The following is an 18,839-nucleotide window of genomic DNA, read 5'->3' as shown; positions in this document are numbered from 1 at the left end:
CAGCCCTACTAGAAGCTCCTGGATCTTTAACGTATGATTTACACTAAACTGAACTTCATCTGTAAAAACCGAAGCAATTTACTTGAACTTCTATGTTAAGTTGCTTTGACACAATCTATATTGTAAAAGTGCGACAAAAATGAAGATTAATTAATTTATTTATTTGATTTTTATAACCTTTAAAAGACATTTTTTATTTGATGTTTGACGTAATCTCAACTGAAGCATGAAGAGAGGACGGAGAGTAGCTCGTCCCCTTTAAACAAAACAGCCAATAGCATTTCCGGGAATTTTCATGTGAATTTTCAGGCAGATCTGACATTATGTGAGTCAAAATTTAACATCACAGGAGCCTTTGGATTTGGATTTTGGAACTTGGATTTGATCTGATAAAATTTCTAGGAGGAGTGTTACAGTGTAAAACGTGGCTTTTCCTGTTGCCAGCAGGTGGCGACAGTGCTCGCATTCTTATAAATGAGGTGTTTGAGTCAACACCTGGCTTGTTTGAGCCACTGGCTTGCTTGGTTTGGGACTTGTGGAGCTGCGCATGCATGGATTTGCTCTTCAGTGTTCAGACTCTCAGTAGTGAACAGTAAACCACAGTGAACTGAACTTCAGCTCTGAACACTGGACTGACAGTTTCAATCTACCAGAACTTGTGTGTTCAGCTGCTTTGACACACTCTACATTGTCAAAGCAAATAAAGATGAAATCGTCACCTGTGCTCCATGATTTTGGGTTTTGAAACCTCCTTCCAGAACTGAGCCAGATCAGTGGCGGCAGCTCCACTGCTGCTCTCCATCTCTGCCGCCATCACCAGAAAGCGGTCCTGCGGAGACGCCTGGAAGCCTAAAACACACACAAGTAATGCATCATGCACCAATATTACAATATGATTATTGGCTATAGTCACATCCCAGGATCTGCTATGTTGAGTCTCGATTATAACTTCGCATTTGCATGGGTTTTGAGGCCTGTGCTGTGACTATATGATGATTTTAAAAGCATTCAGGCATGAGAATGTGTTTAGCACTGTGTTTTGATGGTCCATTAGAGTATTAGTAGACTGTCTGCTTAATATCTGCTTATTCTGCTCCTTCATTAGACATTTAACTGACTATAAGAAACTTTGCGAGTACATGTTAACTAACACTAACCCCAACCTAACAGTCTACTGATAATCTAATGAGAAACGGACCCTCAAAATAAAGTGACCAGAAATTGTACCTCAGAGAATGATGGTAAAATGATCAAACTCTGCTTATTTCAGTGGTGTCCTTTCATTGTATTGATCTATGATTGGCTGTTATTGTAGAAAAGAGCATCTGCATAAAATATAATAAACATCCTACAAGCCGTCTAAAATTATTATTATTGTTTGTTCATGTTAGTAACTGCATTAACTCAAACAACCCTATAGTAAAGTGTGACAAACTTGATACCAGTTGAAGCCTAGCATTGCATATCATGAATTTTAACCAGTTAAACTCTGCTTTTATTTTGGGATTTCCGCCTGGATTGTGACATGCAGAGGTGTAAATGCAAAAAAGTTGGTTTCATTTTAAAGAAAACCCTTTGAATTTTCATAAAACACTATTGAAAGTGTTTATAATATCTGTAGATGTTGTCTGTGTTATAATAAACACCTAATAAGAGAGGCGCTTTTTGTATTTTTTTTTTCATAAGCTCAAATTTGAAAGTGTATCGTTTAGGTTGTGTGTGGTCTAGTGTGCTGTAATTAATGTTGGTGGTTCCTGCTCATGTCTGTAATCATCGGAAGAAAGAAAAATGCCTCCACCATAATCTATGCAGAAGTTATTGTATTCCAGCTGATGAGGTGCTGTACACGCCACAGGGATGATCATTGTTTTCATATTTCACTATTCTTTTGTTTGATCAAACATAATTCACTGTGTTTGGAGCACGTCAGACATATTAAAGGATTTCTTATGCACATCACCTCAAAAACAGAGGAGAATGGCCCTGAAGCGCACAGCATAAGGTAAGAGATGAGCTGTCTGTGCTATCTGGGGCTGCTTATTAATCATGAATGTATTGTTTTCACTTCTGCGCCATGGAAACACCGCGATTCATTCAGCAACTGTTTGATATGTGAATATAATTCAGTATAAAGAATACTAGAACCGTATGAGCACCGGCAAGAGCTTTCATTTGAGCTATAACTTGCACATGTGTCATATATGAACCACATGAAAATGAACCAATGTTCAATACCCAGCTCAGGGATCCAAAATACTGTGTATTTAAGTGTAAATAACTTTTTTACAGTAGAATAAAAACCACAGTGATGCATATGTGCATAAAATAAAGGTTCTGCACTTTCAAACGAAACCAAGGGGGGTCTGGTGCAATGCTAGCCCTTTAAATCTGAAAGCGAATGTCGATGATGTCACAGACCCAGTACCGGGTCCACGGAGTTTAACTGGTTAAAGTACTGCCGTTTAGTTCAGCATATATTTATACAACAGTTCTTCGCATCCATCAGCCTGTCACACTGAGCAGAGCAAAGATGATTAATGTTCCGCCACAAGATGGTGGCAGAGACCGCATAATAAGCCCTTAGAGGAAAAAAAAAACTGTATTTTAAAAGTGTAGCTTCAAACCACAGCTGATCAAATTATTATAAAACAGGGAAGTGACATTCTAAGGTGATCTCTCTCTTTTGTATGTTGTAGTGCTGTATTTATACTATAGTAATCTGCTAGTGTTTGCTTTGTGATCTCCCGACTGCAGCAGAGAAATACTGGGAAATCTCTGTCGAGCAGGGTGTCCACATACGGTCCTGGAGGGCCGGTGTCCTGGAGAGTTTAGCTCCAACCCTAATGAAACACACATGAACCAGCTAATCAACTCTTACTAGATATACTAAAACTTCCTGACAGGTGTGTTGAAGCAGACTGGAGCTAAACAGAGCAGGACACCGGCCCTCCTGGACAGAGTTTAGACACCCCTGCTATAGACATTTCATGCCGTTCAGCCTTATAATCTTTAAGTGTGAGCCAAATCAGCTGTTTTTTCATCACTTTAGACATTACGCTAGAGAGTCATTCAAACACTTGCTCTACAGTGATGTTGGTGAATGAGCAGCAGTTTCTGCTGTTCTGACGTCAGCTGCAGATGTGAATGAATGGCGGAAGTAGTTCCTCATACAAAAGGGTTTTTAAGCTCTCTGTGTTTGATTTTCTTTTTTATATACAAGATTGTGCCATCGAACTGTTGTATAAATGCAATATCACACTCGTAGCAGTGCAATAAGGCTGTATATAAGCACTGGTGGGACACTAAGTCAACGCACACACCTCCTACTCACTGCTACTCATGTGACATTTCTCATATATTAGTATTAATAATATTGGATTATTACGTACCTCCGTGAAGTGAAACAACGATGTCCACACTGGCTCCAGGCTCACAGCTGCTGTTACTGGGCTTCACACGGTACTTTTCTGGAGCCGTCGTTCGCACCTGCGCACAGAAAACACCACCGCAAATCAGCCCAAATAAACACAACAATGTAACACCGCGTGTCGTTGTTGGTTTACATTGAGTCTCAGTTCTGACTTTCATTTTCAGTTAATTATGCAGATTAGGGTAATTGGGCAAATCGTTAAACAAACATATTGAAAAACATTAAGGGGGATTTTAATATTAACCTTAAAATATATATAAAAAATTAGTGGGTGGCACAATGGGTCAGTGGTTGGCCTCACAGCAGGAAGGTCGCTGGTTCGGGCCTCGGCTGGGTCAGTTGGCATTTCTGTGTGGAGTTTGCATGTTCTCCCCGTGTTAGCGTGGGTTTCCTCCCGGTGCTCTGGTTTCCCCCACAGTCCAAACACATGCGCTATAGGGGAATTGATTAACTAAATTGGCCGTAGTGTATGAGTGTGTGTGTGTGTGTGTGTGAGAGAATAATTGTGTATGGGTGTTTTCCAGTACTGGGTTGCAGGCTGGAAGGGCATCCGCTGTGTAAAACATATGCTTGAATAGTTGACGGTAGGCATGGGATGATCTCCGTTTTAAGGTATACCGCAGTTTGAAAAAGTCAAGGTTTTAAAACCGCCAAAATGTTCTGTAATACCGTTCCTAAAGTATGAGTACAGTTTTTTCTGTACATTTTTTTTTTGTAGTTTTTTTAGAACAACAGTAACTCCAGCAGGAAAAATATTCAAATATGCCGTTTTAAATAGTTAAGAAATCCGTGTTTTTGACACTAATGAAGACTGCAAAAGTCAATGATTTATTTGAATTATTCAGCCTGACATGTTTACTGCGCAGTAGGTAGTGCTGTCGCCTCGCAGCAAGAAGGTTGCTGGGTCGAGCCTCAGCTCAGTTGGCTTTTCTGTGTGGAGTTTGCATGCTCTACCTGCGTTCGCGTGGGTTTCCTCCGGGTGCTCCGGTTTCCCCCACAGTCCAAAGACATGCGGTACAAGTGAATTAGGTAGGCCAAGTTGTCTGTAGTGTATGAGAGTGTGTGTGAATGTGTGTGGGTGTTTCCCAGAGATGGGTTGCAGCTGGAAGGGCATCCGCTGCGTAAAAAATTGCTGGATAAGTTGGTGGTTCATTCCGCTCTGGCGACCCCAGATTAATAAAGGGACTAAGCCGACAAGAAAATGAATGAATGAATGAATGTTTACTGCTCCAAACTATTATAAATCTTTCAAAAATAATAAATTATATCGTTTACAAAGGCGAAAAAAGTTGTAGTTTTTTACCCCGACATTTAAAAAGAATATATTTACTAGAGTAGTGAGCACAATACCGTCATATTTTTATCCAAGGTTATCATACCCTTAGAATCTTAAACTGGCCTATGCCTAGTTGGCGGTTCATTCCGCTGTGGCGACTCCTGAAGAATAAAGGGACAAAGCTGAAGGAAAATGAATGAATGAATGAATAAAATATAAATAATCGAGAATTACAAAAGCAAAGCACCATTTTTTGTACAGTTTACAGCAGGGGTCACCAATCTCAGTCCTAGAGGGCCGGTGTCCTGCAGGGTTTAGCTCCAACTTGCCTCAACACACCTGCCTGGATGTTTCAGGTATACCTAGTAAGACCTTGATTAGCTTGTTCAGGTGTTTTTGATTAGGGTTGGAGGTAAAATCTGCAGGACAGCGGCCCTCCAGGAACAAGTTTGGTGACCCCTGGTTTACAGCATTTGTTTATTTTTATTTATTGTATTTCATAACGTCGCATTAAATTTTTTTTTATTGTATTTATTTAAGCAAGAAGGTCGCTGGTTCGAGGCTTGGCTGGGTCAGTTTGCATTTCTGTGTGGAGTTTGCATGTTCTCCCTGCATTCGCGTGGGTTTCCCTGAGTGCTCCGGTTTCCACCACAGTACAAAGACGTGGTACAGGTGAATTGGGTAGGCTAAATTGTCTATAGTGTATGAGTGTGAATGAGTGTGTGTGTGGGTGTTTCCCAGAGATGGGTTGCAGCTGGAAGGGCATCCGCTGTGAAAACATATGCTGGATAAGTTGGCGGTTCATTCCGATGTGGCGACCCCAGATTAACAAAGGGACTAAGCCAAAAAGAAAATAAATGAATGATTAAAGCACCAAGGGAACAGAATGATATATACTGTATATATATATATAAAGGCAAACCATTCCACAGACAAGGGGCTGCACCAAAAAAAGCCCCTTCTCCTTTTGATTTTAATGGAGACTTGGGAACTGTAAGAGGCTAAATTATCATATGCATTTGTTTATATGACAAAACATGTCTTTTTGACTCAAGAAGGTCCATACTGACTACAAAGGCAGAAACTGATAAGATCAGGGCCTGTTGTGTGGACTTTAGGGGTTTTATAGTGTGGTCACATGTTGATTGGTCAGTTTGAATGTCTCAGCATTGGTGGTCACATGGTCAAGAAATATACAATATAGGTGGTAAACTCTGGCTCTGTCTCTTTTCCTGCTCTCTTTTCCTGGCCTGCTTCTCTCCTCCTCTGGAGTCTATCTTCTCTGACTCTACTGCAATCAGGCTTCTGGGCCTGCTCTCTTTGTCTCTCTCCCTCCCCCTGTGTCTCTCCATCTACCTCTGGTAACTTTAATTTTACATTTAAGCTGGGTACAATTAGTATCATATGTTTTATCATTTCATATTTGATCATTTTATACAGTATTTTGTTATTAATTCAGTTGTAACCATAGAGAATTATTGTCATTAAATCAGCTTATTTTCAAGCATTTGTGAATTACTTTTGATTTAACATTAACATTTAATTGTTCCATATAGCAATACAATACAATCACATAATATCAGCGCTCTCCCACATTTATAGCTATTAACACTGCCCTTATTTATGTTTTTGGTATGAGATTGCAGGAGAATGGTTTGACTAGAAATGTACAGTTTTTTACCATCATACTGATCACTTTTTAGTCGCTCGGCAGAACTACAGTTCGAACCGCTGGGGATTAAAACCCTTCTTACAGAACTAACCGAAACTGCTGTGCTGACCGCAGAGGCCGTATTCTAGCCAAACTAACAGAAATGAGACTAGTTCTAGAAAAACAAAAACATTACAGGAATTACGGTGAAAATGTCCTTGCTCTGTTAAACATCATTTGGGGAATATTTGCTGAAATACTGGTGAATAATTTTCCTTCACCTCTGTAATGCTCTGATATCTCACCTTAAAGGCCACGTGGTTTTTAGTGACGTTGTTGAGGACGATCAAACACTTCTTCTCTGATTCTGATGCACCGAAACTGAGCTCTTCAGCCGGACTGAAAGAAAACACACACACACACACACACGATGATGATCAAGATCTGATCCACAGCCTGCACTAACGCATTACAGCATCAAGTGTTTCCAGAAATATCTCACACAACAGCCTGCATTCATTAGCAAACATGCTGGAACACAACAACCTGCCGAGCCCAACGGATTTACATCAAATCCTCCAGCGGTGGGACTTTAAACATGCATGTGTGTGAATCTCAACAGTGAATGTGTGTGAATCTGTGTGTATGAATCAGATAAATCTTCATGCATCTCCATGTTGATGCTTCTGATGTGAAACGGTCTATTTTTATACAGTCAGACGAGCAACAAGGATTTATATTCTTATGTCTGAAGTACAATGCAGTAGAAATGCAGTCGACATAATCAACACAGGTTTTGACTTTGTTTGACATGAGAACATGCAGGGACATTTTTACAATAAGGTTTCATTTGTTGCATTAGTTATTGCATGAACCAATGCAGTTACTCTGTGATCGCCCTTAGCTGATGATTGATTGTGGAGCCTGTTTGGCATGCTGTCTTGGGACAGAGCCCTGAACTCGTGAGATCCTCGAGCACGGGGCTCCCCCCTGTTGCAGGGCGAGAGGGGAGTCCGAGTTCAGGTAGGTCTCGAGAACTCCCCTGCTTGATAATGCTGGAAGTAGATTAATGCTATGAAGTGTCTGTGCTGTCAATTTAGATTTGTCGATTTTCTTATGTTACATGTTTTTGGTCTATGGGAGGAAACCGGAGAGCCTGTGAAAACCCACGCAAACACGAGGAGAACATGCAAACTCCACACAGAAACTCTGACCTAGCCAGGTAGAGTCCGAGCTGGTGACATTCTTGCTGTGCAGCCGTGGTGCTAACCACTAGGCCTCCGTGCTGCCCTGACAAGGAAATGGGAGGAGTAGGGGTGGAAGGGGGGATTCTTCAAGACGAAGATGGCTGAAGTAAGATACTCTGGTTATTTATAGTGGTTAAGGAGTCGTCTGATTGGTAAATCAGTGTTAGCTAATGTGGACCAGCTGCTATCAATCATAAGCGCGTGCTCCTCTCGATATTAGTTTATAAATAAACTTCACAAGTAAATAAATGTCATCATTTTAGAGCTTTTGGTGTTACCGTATATATTTAAAACAATATTTTCATTGGCTGAGCACCCCGCTGAGATTGATGCAGTGGCGGATTCAGGCATGGGCAATATGGGCGATCACCCAGGGTGGCATCTTGCTATAGATGTTCTGCCACAAGATGGTGACAGAGACCGCATAGTATAAGTCCTTAGGTGAGGAAAAAGTCAGCGTAAATGTCAAACTACAGCTGATCAAATCATTATAAATCAGGTAAGTGACTTTCTAAGTCGATCTCTCTCTTTTGTATGATGTAGTGCTGTATTTATACCATAGTAATCTGCTAGTGTGTGCTTTGCTTTGGCTTTTTCAGGGTTAATTATTGTGATCTCCCGATTGTAACAGAGAAATACTGGGAAATCTCTGTAGACTGATGACAATTCATGTTGTTCAGCCTTATAATCTTAATATGAGAGCAAAATCAGCTGTTTTGTCATCACTTTAGACATTACGCTAAAGCAGTGGTCCTCGAACGTTTTTCATCAAGTACCACCACAGAAACAAATCGTCTCTCCAAGTACCACCATCATGAGCAGTATTGAAATACAGTAGCGTAGTAAGCCCAGTAAAGCAGCTACAGCTCTGTACAGTTCAGAAATGTGGCAGATTAATTGAGATGGGTCTGGCTGCAGACCTGGTGCAGTGCAATCTGAGCTGCATCCAATGCTTTTTAATGCACTCACCTAACCCTACCCGTCACAGTGACATCACTCACTCCATTTGAGTGCATTGTGTCTGACATTGCATCGCTGAGTAATGCGGTCTCAGCTTGCATCATAAAGGCTGCATCCAGATACTATTAGATTAATTCCTATTATAAGAATATTTATTATCGTCAGCCACTTCAAACATAAATAGTCTGAATGTTAACACTGTACTGTGCTTATATGTAAAAAAAGACTAACTAAAAATGTCAACATTTAAATTAAAATAGGCTTAAGGTAAAGAGAAAACTCTTGTACTGAAATGTAAAGTATTAACTTAGTAGCCAATTTATCAACACCTGAAAATGTTGCCTGGACCTCGGAAATATAGGCTAAATGTCATATAATAGATATTATTATATGTCATATTCATATATAAATCATTTTTGACCAATTTTGAAATATATGTAGCCAGGGCCGGAGTGGGACTCCTTTTCAGCCCTGGAGTTTCAAGCCAGACCGGCCCATCTCAGTTCACGACTGACTATATTAAAATAAGGTCATTTAAATTCCAGTTTCTAATGACACTACCTCGTCTTTTTTTCAAGAAAACAGCTGCTGTAGAACTTTACATGTTCAACAGCCCTCACAGTATTATATGTCTTAACAATAAAAATGAAAAAAAAAAAAATAATGATGTTTAGGTGAGATTGGAACACGGCGGCGTCTTAAAGCAAAGTGCTGACCACTAGACCACAATGTTGTGGTGGTTGTGGTGGGAGAAAAAATTTCAGATTTCTGATCATTCATTCACTTATTTTTCTTTGGCTTAGTCTCTATTTCATTGGTTGCCACTGCAGAATGAACCACCAATTATTTCAGCATGTATTTTATGCAGAGGATAAACCTTCCAGCTATAACCCAGTACTAGGAAACACCCATACACACTCATACACTACAGCCAATTAATTCATCACACAGATTTCTGATCAGGTTACATTAGATTTATGAATGTAGTGAATCATCTGATTTTCATTGAGCAGGTGTATTATTCATTAATATTAATTATTTGAATTCTTTTATTCACTAAGGTGCCGCTGTTTGGCGTCGAATGATGATATTTACTTCATTGTTACCCTGCAGGCTGTATTTTGCTCACGGGGCTGCGAGAAAATAAATAAAAAGAGCGGCGCTGCGGCAAAATAATAACTAAAAAGAGTGAAGCTCTGGTCAAATACATAAATAAATGAAAAAAGTGCGACTGCTGAGAGTGCAAGCAGCTAGGGACACCGGCCCTCGCGGCCAAAAAACAGACCGGCCCACCAGGAATTCTCCCGGTCCTCCCGATTAGCCAATCCGGGCCTGTATGTAGCATGTACATATGACATATTTGATTCCTCCGCGTACCACTAGAAGGAAGCCTGCATACTAATAGTGCTACACGTACCACAGTTTGAGAACCACTGCGCTAGAGAATCATTTGCTATAGGGGTAGCACAGGGGATAGTTAAAAAAAACAAAAAAAAACAACCCCAGTAAAAGCTTTGAGATCCGATTTGCTTTATGCAAGTGTATTAATAAAGATGTTAGGGCCCATTCACGCTTGGTGTCTTTTGCACGGTTCTAGTTTTGTTTTGTTTTTGGCTGGGGGGGAAAGTGGTCGGCCGGGGTGCTATTTAGGCTGTACTCACACTAGGTACAGTTGCCTCGAACCGGGCCAAAGCACGCTTGTCCCCCTCCCGTCTCCCCCGACGGCCTGTACTCACACCACAAATGGGCCTGGGCACGCTTACGTCATCACTGCTGCACTGTTCAGTGAGAAGCGCTCTCTTACTCAGCAGCACAGTGGAGATTTCTCTAGTTATATCGTGTCAGTGGTTTGTTATGCAGTGACATGCAGTCACATATTTCACCAAACAGTCCTTAGGGATGCGGAGACACGCAGACAGATATTTTGCCGAACAGATCCGCCACTTTTGGCGCTCATAAACAATCATAAAGCCCTCGTGCTGCAGGAATGAGGAGGTCTGCTGAAGGTCCAGCTGTGGTTCAGTGAGGGGGTTTGTGTATTTAATAAGCTACGGCAGTTTGCGTTCACTGAACAGTAAGAATGATTAATAAATCCATATGAAACAGCCCCTTAAAGTCACGTCTCGCTTTCAGTTTCGGGCTTTGGCGCGTTTTGCACTCACACTACAAGCGTCCCGCTAAAGCCCAAGTGAACCGCGCTCAGGCCCACCTCTTCCAATCGGGCCAGGGCCAGCCAAGTAAACCGTGCTTGAGCCCGATTCAGCGCACTCACACTTCTCAAACGATCCGGGAAACGGGCCTGGGCACGGTACGGATGGCATAGTGTGAGTAGGCCCTGAAACTAGAACCACCACTGGATTGATGTGCATACTTTTAATACATTAACCTAACATTTGACTCACAATATACTATTATAGTTCTTATTGATATTAGAACCGACTAGTTGACTGGTGGAATTTAATGATTTGTTATGATGCTTTTTGATAGTCGCGCTGCACTACATGGCAGTTTTACACACACAGGTGTTTCCCTGAATGAGTTTGCCGTCTGATTATTTAAAGTCATTTTTAAAATGTGGGGTGACACGGTGGGTCAGTGGTTGGCACTGTGGCCTCACAGTAAGAAGGTCACTGGTTTGAGTCCCGGCTGGGTCAGTTGGCATTTCTGTATAGAGTTGTTCTCCCCGTGTTGGTGTGGGTTTCCTCCGGGTGCTCCGATTTCTCCCACAGTCCAAACACATGCGCTATAGGGGAACTGATGAATTAATTGGCTGTAGTGTATGAGTGGGTGTGTGTGTATGGGTGTTTTTCAGTACTGGGTTGCAGCTGGAAGGTTTATGCGCTGCATAAAACATATGCCGGAATAATTGGTGGTTCATTCTGCAGTGGCGACCTCTGAAATCTAAGCCAAAGAAAAATGAGTGAATGAATGAATATTAATATGATGAGCAGTGTAAGATTTTTATATATATTGGTAAATGTTGAATTTGTTTTCTTCTGTTCATTGTTGAAAGTGTACTATAAAAACTCTGAGTAAAATGTTTCTCATATTTCATTTACTTTGCACCGATGCAGTATCTAAAATAAATATACCCTTTTAATATGTGACAAACGACACATGCAAACCTGACACACACACAAATGAATCATTGATTCGTTGAGTATGAGCCGACTCATGAATGAATCATCTGACCTGTTCAGTGTATGTCAGCGTGCACATGCATTTCTCTTTTCAATATTTATATGACAAGTAGGATGATTCAAGAGAAACCACACAAAAAACCCGCTGAAACCCCTCCATTAAAATCCAGTTATTTCAGTCATGGATCCCAGTGGATTCCTGGCAAATGCATCCATTAGAAACATCAAAGCTGAGGCAGATATTTTTATTATACACAGAAATATCTCAATCCAGCCTCAACACGAAGAAGCACCTGCACTGCTGATCAACATTACCATTACAATATTAATATTAATGAATTACAGCGCAGCCATCAGCAACTGTTTTGAAGATTTCACGAATTAAAGATGCTAAATGATCTGGTCACACTTTACAATAAGGTTCCATTGGTTAATGTATTAACTAACATGAACTAAACTTGTACAGCATCATAGTTCAACATTTACTAATGCATTATTAAAATCCAAATTCAAGCTGTTTAACATTAGTCAACTAACAGTGAATGACTTCATTTTCATCAACTAATGTGAACAAATATGATAAATGCTGAAACGTAGACTAATGCTCTGTACAGATTACCTTTTAACGCCAATCTCTGAATAAATACTTTTGGGTCATAGACAAGCTATATATATATATATATACACACACACACACACACACACACACACACACACACACACACACACACACACACAGGCCACTTTATTAGGTACACCTGTCCAACTGCTCGTTTATGCAAATTTCTAATCAGCAGCAACTCAGTGCATTTAGGCATGTAGACATGGTCAAGACGATCTGCTGCAGTTCAAAGTGAGCATCAGAATGGGGAAGAAAGGGGATTTAAGAGAATTTGAGCGTGGCATGGTTGTTGGTGACAGACGGGCTGCTCTGAGTATTTCAGAAACTGCTGATCTACTGGGATTTTCACGCACAACCATCTCTAGGCTTTACAGAGAATGCTCAGACAAAGAGGAAATATCCAGTGAGCGGCAGTTCTGTGGGCGCAAATGCCTTGTTGATGAGGCCAGTGGTCAGAGGAGAATGGCCAGACTGGTTCCAGCTGATAGAAAGGCAACAGTAACTCAAATAAGCACTCGTTACAACCGAGCTCTGCAGAAGAGCATCTCTGAACACACAACACGTCCAACCTTGAGGCGGATGGGCTACAGCAGCAGAAGAGCACACCGGGTGCCGCTCCTGTCAGCTAAGAACAGGAAACTGAGGCTACAATTCACACAGGCTCACCAAAACTGGACAATAGAAGATTGGAGAAACGTTGCTGCTCTGATGAGTCTCCATTTCTGCTGACACATTCAGATGCTCGGCTCACAATTTGGCCTCAACAACATGAAAGCATGGATCATCCTGCCTTGTATCAGCGGTTCAGGCTGGTGGTGGGGGTGTAATGGTGTGGGGGAGATTTTCTTTGGGTCCATTAGTACCAATTGAGCATCAACGCCACAGCCTACCTGAGTATTGCTGCTGACCATGTCCATCCCTTTATGAGCACAGTGTCTCCATCTTCTGATGGCTACTTCCAGCAGGATAACGCAGCATGTCATAAAGCTCAATCATCTCAGACTGGTGAACATGACGATGAGTTCACTGTACTCAAATGGCCTCCACAGTCACCAGAGCTCAATCCAATAGAGCAGCTTTGGGATGTGGTGGAACGGGAGACTGGCATCATGGATGTGCAGCCGACAAATCTGCAGCAGCTGTGTGATGCTATCATGTCAATATGGAGCAAAATCTCTGAGGAATATTTCCAGTAGCTTGCTGAATCTACACCACGAAGGATTAAGGCAATTCTGAAGGCAAAAGGAAGTCTAACCAGGTACTAGTAAGGTGTACCTAATAAAGTGGCCGGTGAGTCTATCAAAATGAAAAGGCAAAAGAATGAATGTCAAAATGACACCACACCTAATTCTGAGCTGTACTTCAACATATCTATTAAGTGATCATGCTAAATGTGAGTTTGTTTGAAATGACGACAACGCTGTCAGTGTGTCTCAACCATGATCCTGGAGGACCACCATTTTCCATGTCTCCTTAAACGCACCTAATTCAGATCATCAGCTCATTAGTGGAGACTGAAAGACCTGTAAACATGAGAAACATGCAGTGCTGGTGCTCCTCCAGGAACGTGGTTGAGAAACACTGCTTTGTCATCGACTGTGTAAAATCTAGCAGTTTAAAGGCAGTAAACATATAAAGATTTAGAAGAAAATTGAGTATTTTGGGGTCAAACTGTGATGCTCAATATATAATCTTTTAATATGTCATCAGTGATTCTTGATCTTAATACTGACAGTAAGTACATGCCCTGTTTCATATTTAATGCATAATTACCGTATGGCAATCGAAATGTAAACTAGCACAGCTCTTGCACTAGTGTTTACCTTTGTCTTTGAACTACCAATTCAGTTTTTAAAAAATATACGCAAGGAATAATTGACGACAGTATAATGTAATACTGTAGTATAATGACAAAAACAGGTAGCAGGAATATAGTGCACTGTCACTTTAAGAGCTGCATGGATCCAATATACAAGTATTCATTGATATACATTGTTCATTTATAACACAACAAAGGTTTATGTGAATATCCACACACTTTTATGCATGTTTATTGCATATTTAAAGGGGGCCTAATATGCAGGAATCACTTTTATGCAGGGTGTAAACCCAGTTGTGTCAGCAGTGTGTGAATATCTCCAGCCTCTAATGGTCAACATGAATTAACTGTGTTTGTTAATCAGACTAGATGAATGAAACACTTTGATTGACATTCTCTCTTTGTACGTGTCATCAGAGGGGGAAAGCCCCGCCCACTAGTGCCCATCTCTCCCTCATTAGCATAAACAGCAGCCCTGAGTGAGAAGCAGCCGTCTGTCCATTAGCCATTAGAGTGTTTGAGCTGCTGAAGATGATGTCAGCATAGACTCAGAGGATTATAGATGTGGAGTTTTAGATGAACGGCGACATAGACTGACAGAAGCGTGAACACACACTCACACTGACAACATGCAGATTAGTTGCATAGCCCTAATATTCACCTGATGTGCATTAATGTGGCCTTGAAAGTGGTGGTAGGTTTTCTGGCTCCCTTCAACCGTACAGATTCTCTGTCAAGCTCTTCCGACCTCTGACCGTCTTCGATAAAATTCACCTGCAAAGAAAACACAACAACGGACATGATTTTACAGTGAGATCAATATCATGAACAAACTCAAATACCGACAAACTGATGCCAGTTTACAATAAATGTTGCATGAACATTGCATAAACGTTGCATAAATGTTTATGTGAAAATGGGAAGTTTTGATAACATCTATGGTAAATTAATTCCACTGTAATTACAGTTTATTAGTCATTGATGTGTTGTTGTTGATCTTAATTTATTTATTTCACATCAGCATTCGTGGAATGAAATTAATTGCAACTCTAGTAGGGGTTATTAAATAAAGTTAAACTAAAATATTAAATTATTATTATTTATCGCAAACCAGTTTGAGTTTCTTTATCTGCTGAACGTAAAAGAAGATATTTTGAAGAATGTTGGAAAGTGGTAACCACTGACTTGTATAGTATTTGTTTTTCCTACATTGGTTATCATTTTTCAACATTCTTCAAAATATCTGCTTCTGTATTCAAAACAAAAAACAAACTCTCGAAAGTTTAATATTGGGGTGAACTTTACCATTTTAAGAGAATAACACCAAATTATTTTGACGAATGTTGGAAACCGGTAACCACTGAACTCCATATTTTTTTCTACAATGGATGTCAATGGTTACCATTTTCCAACATTTTTTAAAGATATCTACATTTGTATTCAAAACAAAGTGAGTAAATGATCTTTTTTGAGTTCCCTTTACAGATAACAAAACCAAATTATTTAATGTTGAAAACCACTGACTCCCATAGTATTTGTTTATGCTACAATGGATGTCAACGGCTACCATTTCCCAAACATTCTTCAAAATATCTACACTTGCATTAAAAAAACACATTTACCATGGTTTCAAGTTAGTAAATAAAAAATCTGGGGGTAATCTATGCCTTTAAAGATAAAAAAAAAAAAACCTAACTATTTTGAAGATTGTTTGATGCAATTGACTACCATAGTATTTGTTTTTCCTAAAATGGATGTCAATGGCTAACATTGTCCAACTTTCTTCAAATTATTTAGTTTTATATTCAAAACAAAAAGTGAGATTTTTTTTTTGCATGAACTACCCCTTTAAAAGATAATAAAACCAAATTTCTTTGAAGAATGTTGGACACCAGTAACTCCCATAGCATTTGTTTTTCCTACAATGGATGTCAATGGCTACCATTTTCCAACATTCTTCGAAATGTCTACATTTGTATTAAGACACACACATTGACAAAAATTTGGAGTAAATAAAAAAAAATAATAAATAAGGCCAAACTATTACCTTAAAAGATAATAAAACGTAATTATTTTGAATTTGAACCTAATTATTATAAATTGTTGAATACAAATTACTTTCATTGGTATTTGTTTTTCTTACAATGGATGTCAATGGTTATCATTTACCAACATTCTTCAAAATATCTGCTTCTGTATTCAAAACAAAAAACAAACTCTCAAAAGTTTAATATTAGGGTGAACTTTACCATTTTAAGAGAATAACACCAAATTATTTTGAAGAATGTTGGAAACCGGTAACCACTGAACTCCATATTTTTTTCTACAATGGATGTCAATGGTTACCATTTTCCAACATTCTTTAAGATATCTACATTTGTATTCAAAACAAAGTGAGTAAATGATCTTTTTTGAGTGAACGGCCCCTTTACAGATAACAAAACCAAATTATTTTGATGAATGTTGGAAACTAATGACTTCAATAGTATTTGTTTATCCTACAATGCACGTCAATGGCTACCATTTTCCAACATTCTTCAAAATATCTATACTTGTATAAAAAAAAAACGCATTTACCATGGTTTGGAATGAGTAAATCAAACATTTGGGGGTGATCTATGCCTTTACACATAATAAAACCTTACTATTTTGAAGATTGTTTGATGCAATTTACCATAGTATTTGTTTTTCCTAAAATGGATGTCAATAGCTACCATTTTCCCAACATTCTTCAAAATATCTACAGTTGCATAAAAAAACAACACACATTTACCATGGTTTGGAGTGAGTAAATAAATAATTTGGGGGTGAACTATGCCTTTAAAGATAATAAAACCTAATTATTTTGAAGAATTTTGGAAACGGGTAACCATTAACTCCCATAGTATTTGTTTTTCCTACAATGGATGTTAAGGGCAACTATTTTCCAACATTCTTCAAAATATCAACACTTGTATAAAAAACAAAAGAAAAATCACAGAGGTTGGAGTGAGTAAATAAAAATGTATTCCCTCAATCCCTATAAAGAAAGTTGGAAAATGGTAACCATTGACTTTCATATAATTTGTTTTTCCTACAATGAATACCATTTTCCAACATTCTTTAAAGTGTCTACTTTTGTATTCAAAACAAAACGTGAGTAAATGAAATTGATTGGATGAACTGTACCTTTAAAGATAATACAACCAAATTATTTTGAATAATGTTGGAAACCGGTAACCATTGACTTCCATTGTATTAGTTTTTCCTACAGTAGATGTCAATGGCCACCACTTTCCAGCATTCTTCACAATACCTCCTTTTCTATTCAAAACAAAAAGTGAGTAAATATTTTTGGGGAGTTGAACTAATCATTTTAAGGTGATGAAGCTAAATTATTTTTAAGAATGTTGTAAACCGGTAACCATTGACTTCCATAGTATTTGTTTTCCCTACACCTAGATGTCAATAGCTACCATTTTCCAACATTCTTCAAAATATTTACATTTGTATTAAAAAAGCACACACATTTGCAAAGGTTTGGAGTGAGTTAATTAATTTTTTCCTGAACTATCCCTTTACATAAAATATAAAATTATTTTGAAAATGTTGGAAACCGTTGACTCCCATAGTATTTCTTTTTTCTACAATGAATGTCAATTGTAACCAACATTTTCCAACATTCTTCAAAATATCTACACTTTTATAAACAAAACAAAATCACAGAGGTTTGGAGTAGATATAAATTTAATTGCTTAATCCCTATAAAGGTGATAAAACCGTAATTATTTTGAAGAATGTTGAAAAATGGGAACCATTGACTTCCATAGTGATTTTTCTACAATAGACGTCAATGGTTACCAGTTGAACATTCTTAAAAATATCTTCTTTTGTTTTCAAAACAATGTCATTTATTTTTTGCATGAACTATCCTTTTAAAAGAGAATTAAACCAAATTGTTTTGAAGAATGTTGGACACAATTGACTACCCTTTTATTAGTTTTTCCTACAATGGATGTAAATGGTTACCATTTCCCAACATTCTTCAAAATATATATACTCGTATTCAAAACAAAAAGTGAGTAAATACATTTTAAACTGTTCCTTTAAAGATAATAAAACAAATAATTGTAAAGAATGTTGGAAACCAGTAACCATTCCAATAATGTTGGAAACTTGTAGCTATTGACTTCCATTGTAGGACAAAACAAATACTGTGGATGTCAATGGTTACCATTTTCCAACATTCTTCAAAATACCTACTTTTGTAATTAAAAGAAAAAAAGTGAGTATATACATATATATATTTGGATTAACTGTACCTTTAAAGAAAATAAATCGAGGTTATTTTGAAAAATGTTGGAAAACGGTAACCATTGACTACCATAGTATTTCTTTGTCCCACAATGGTTGTCAAAGGTAACCATTTTCTAACATTCTTCAAAATATCTACTTTTGTCTACTATCTATTTTTGTTTTCAAATGAATTATCCCTTTAAAACATAATAAAACCAAATTATTATATTATTATTTGTTTTTCCTAGAATAAATGTCCTATGTTACCATCTGAACATTCTTCAAAATATCTACACTTGCATTGAAAACAAAAAGTTAATTCATTTTTGGTGAAATGTTTCTTTAAAATAATAAAACCAAATTTTCGACTTCCAAAAAAATACTGTGGATGTCAATGGTAACATTCTCCAAAATATCTA

At 38.5% G+C, this 18,839-nt stretch overlaps 1 protein-coding gene across 2 annotated transcripts in view; it reads right to left on the bottom strand.

The window, feature by feature from the left end:
* The window catches only part of mospd2 (motile sperm domain containing 2), a 70,637-nt gene that overhangs the window by 4,782 nt on the left and 47,016 nt on the right, over nucleotides 1–18,839 (bottom strand). For both annotated transcript variants that reach the window (NM_001007293.3, NM_001441542.1), the window contains 4 exons: nucleotides 14,807–14,919; nucleotides 6,663–6,756; nucleotides 3,390–3,486; nucleotides 720–849 (listed from right to left, as the gene is read on the bottom strand). In NM_001007293.3, the coding sequence (NP_001007294.3) occupies nucleotides 720–849; nucleotides 3,390–3,486; nucleotides 6,663–6,756; nucleotides 14,807–14,919 (434 nt within the window). The remainder of the gene's footprint in view (nucleotides 1–719; nucleotides 850–3,389; nucleotides 3,487–6,662; nucleotides 6,757–14,806; nucleotides 14,920–18,839) is intronic.

This window comes from Danio rerio, chromosome 9 (genome assembly GCF_052040795.2).
Source record: "Danio rerio strain M-AB ecotype USA chromosome 9, GRCz13ab, whole genome shotgun sequence".
NCBI lineage: Eukaryota > Metazoa > Chordata > Actinopteri > Cypriniformes > Danionidae > Danio > Danio rerio.
Note: the sequence above shows the minus strand (reverse complement) of the source record. Positions and strands in the feature narration are given on the sequence as shown.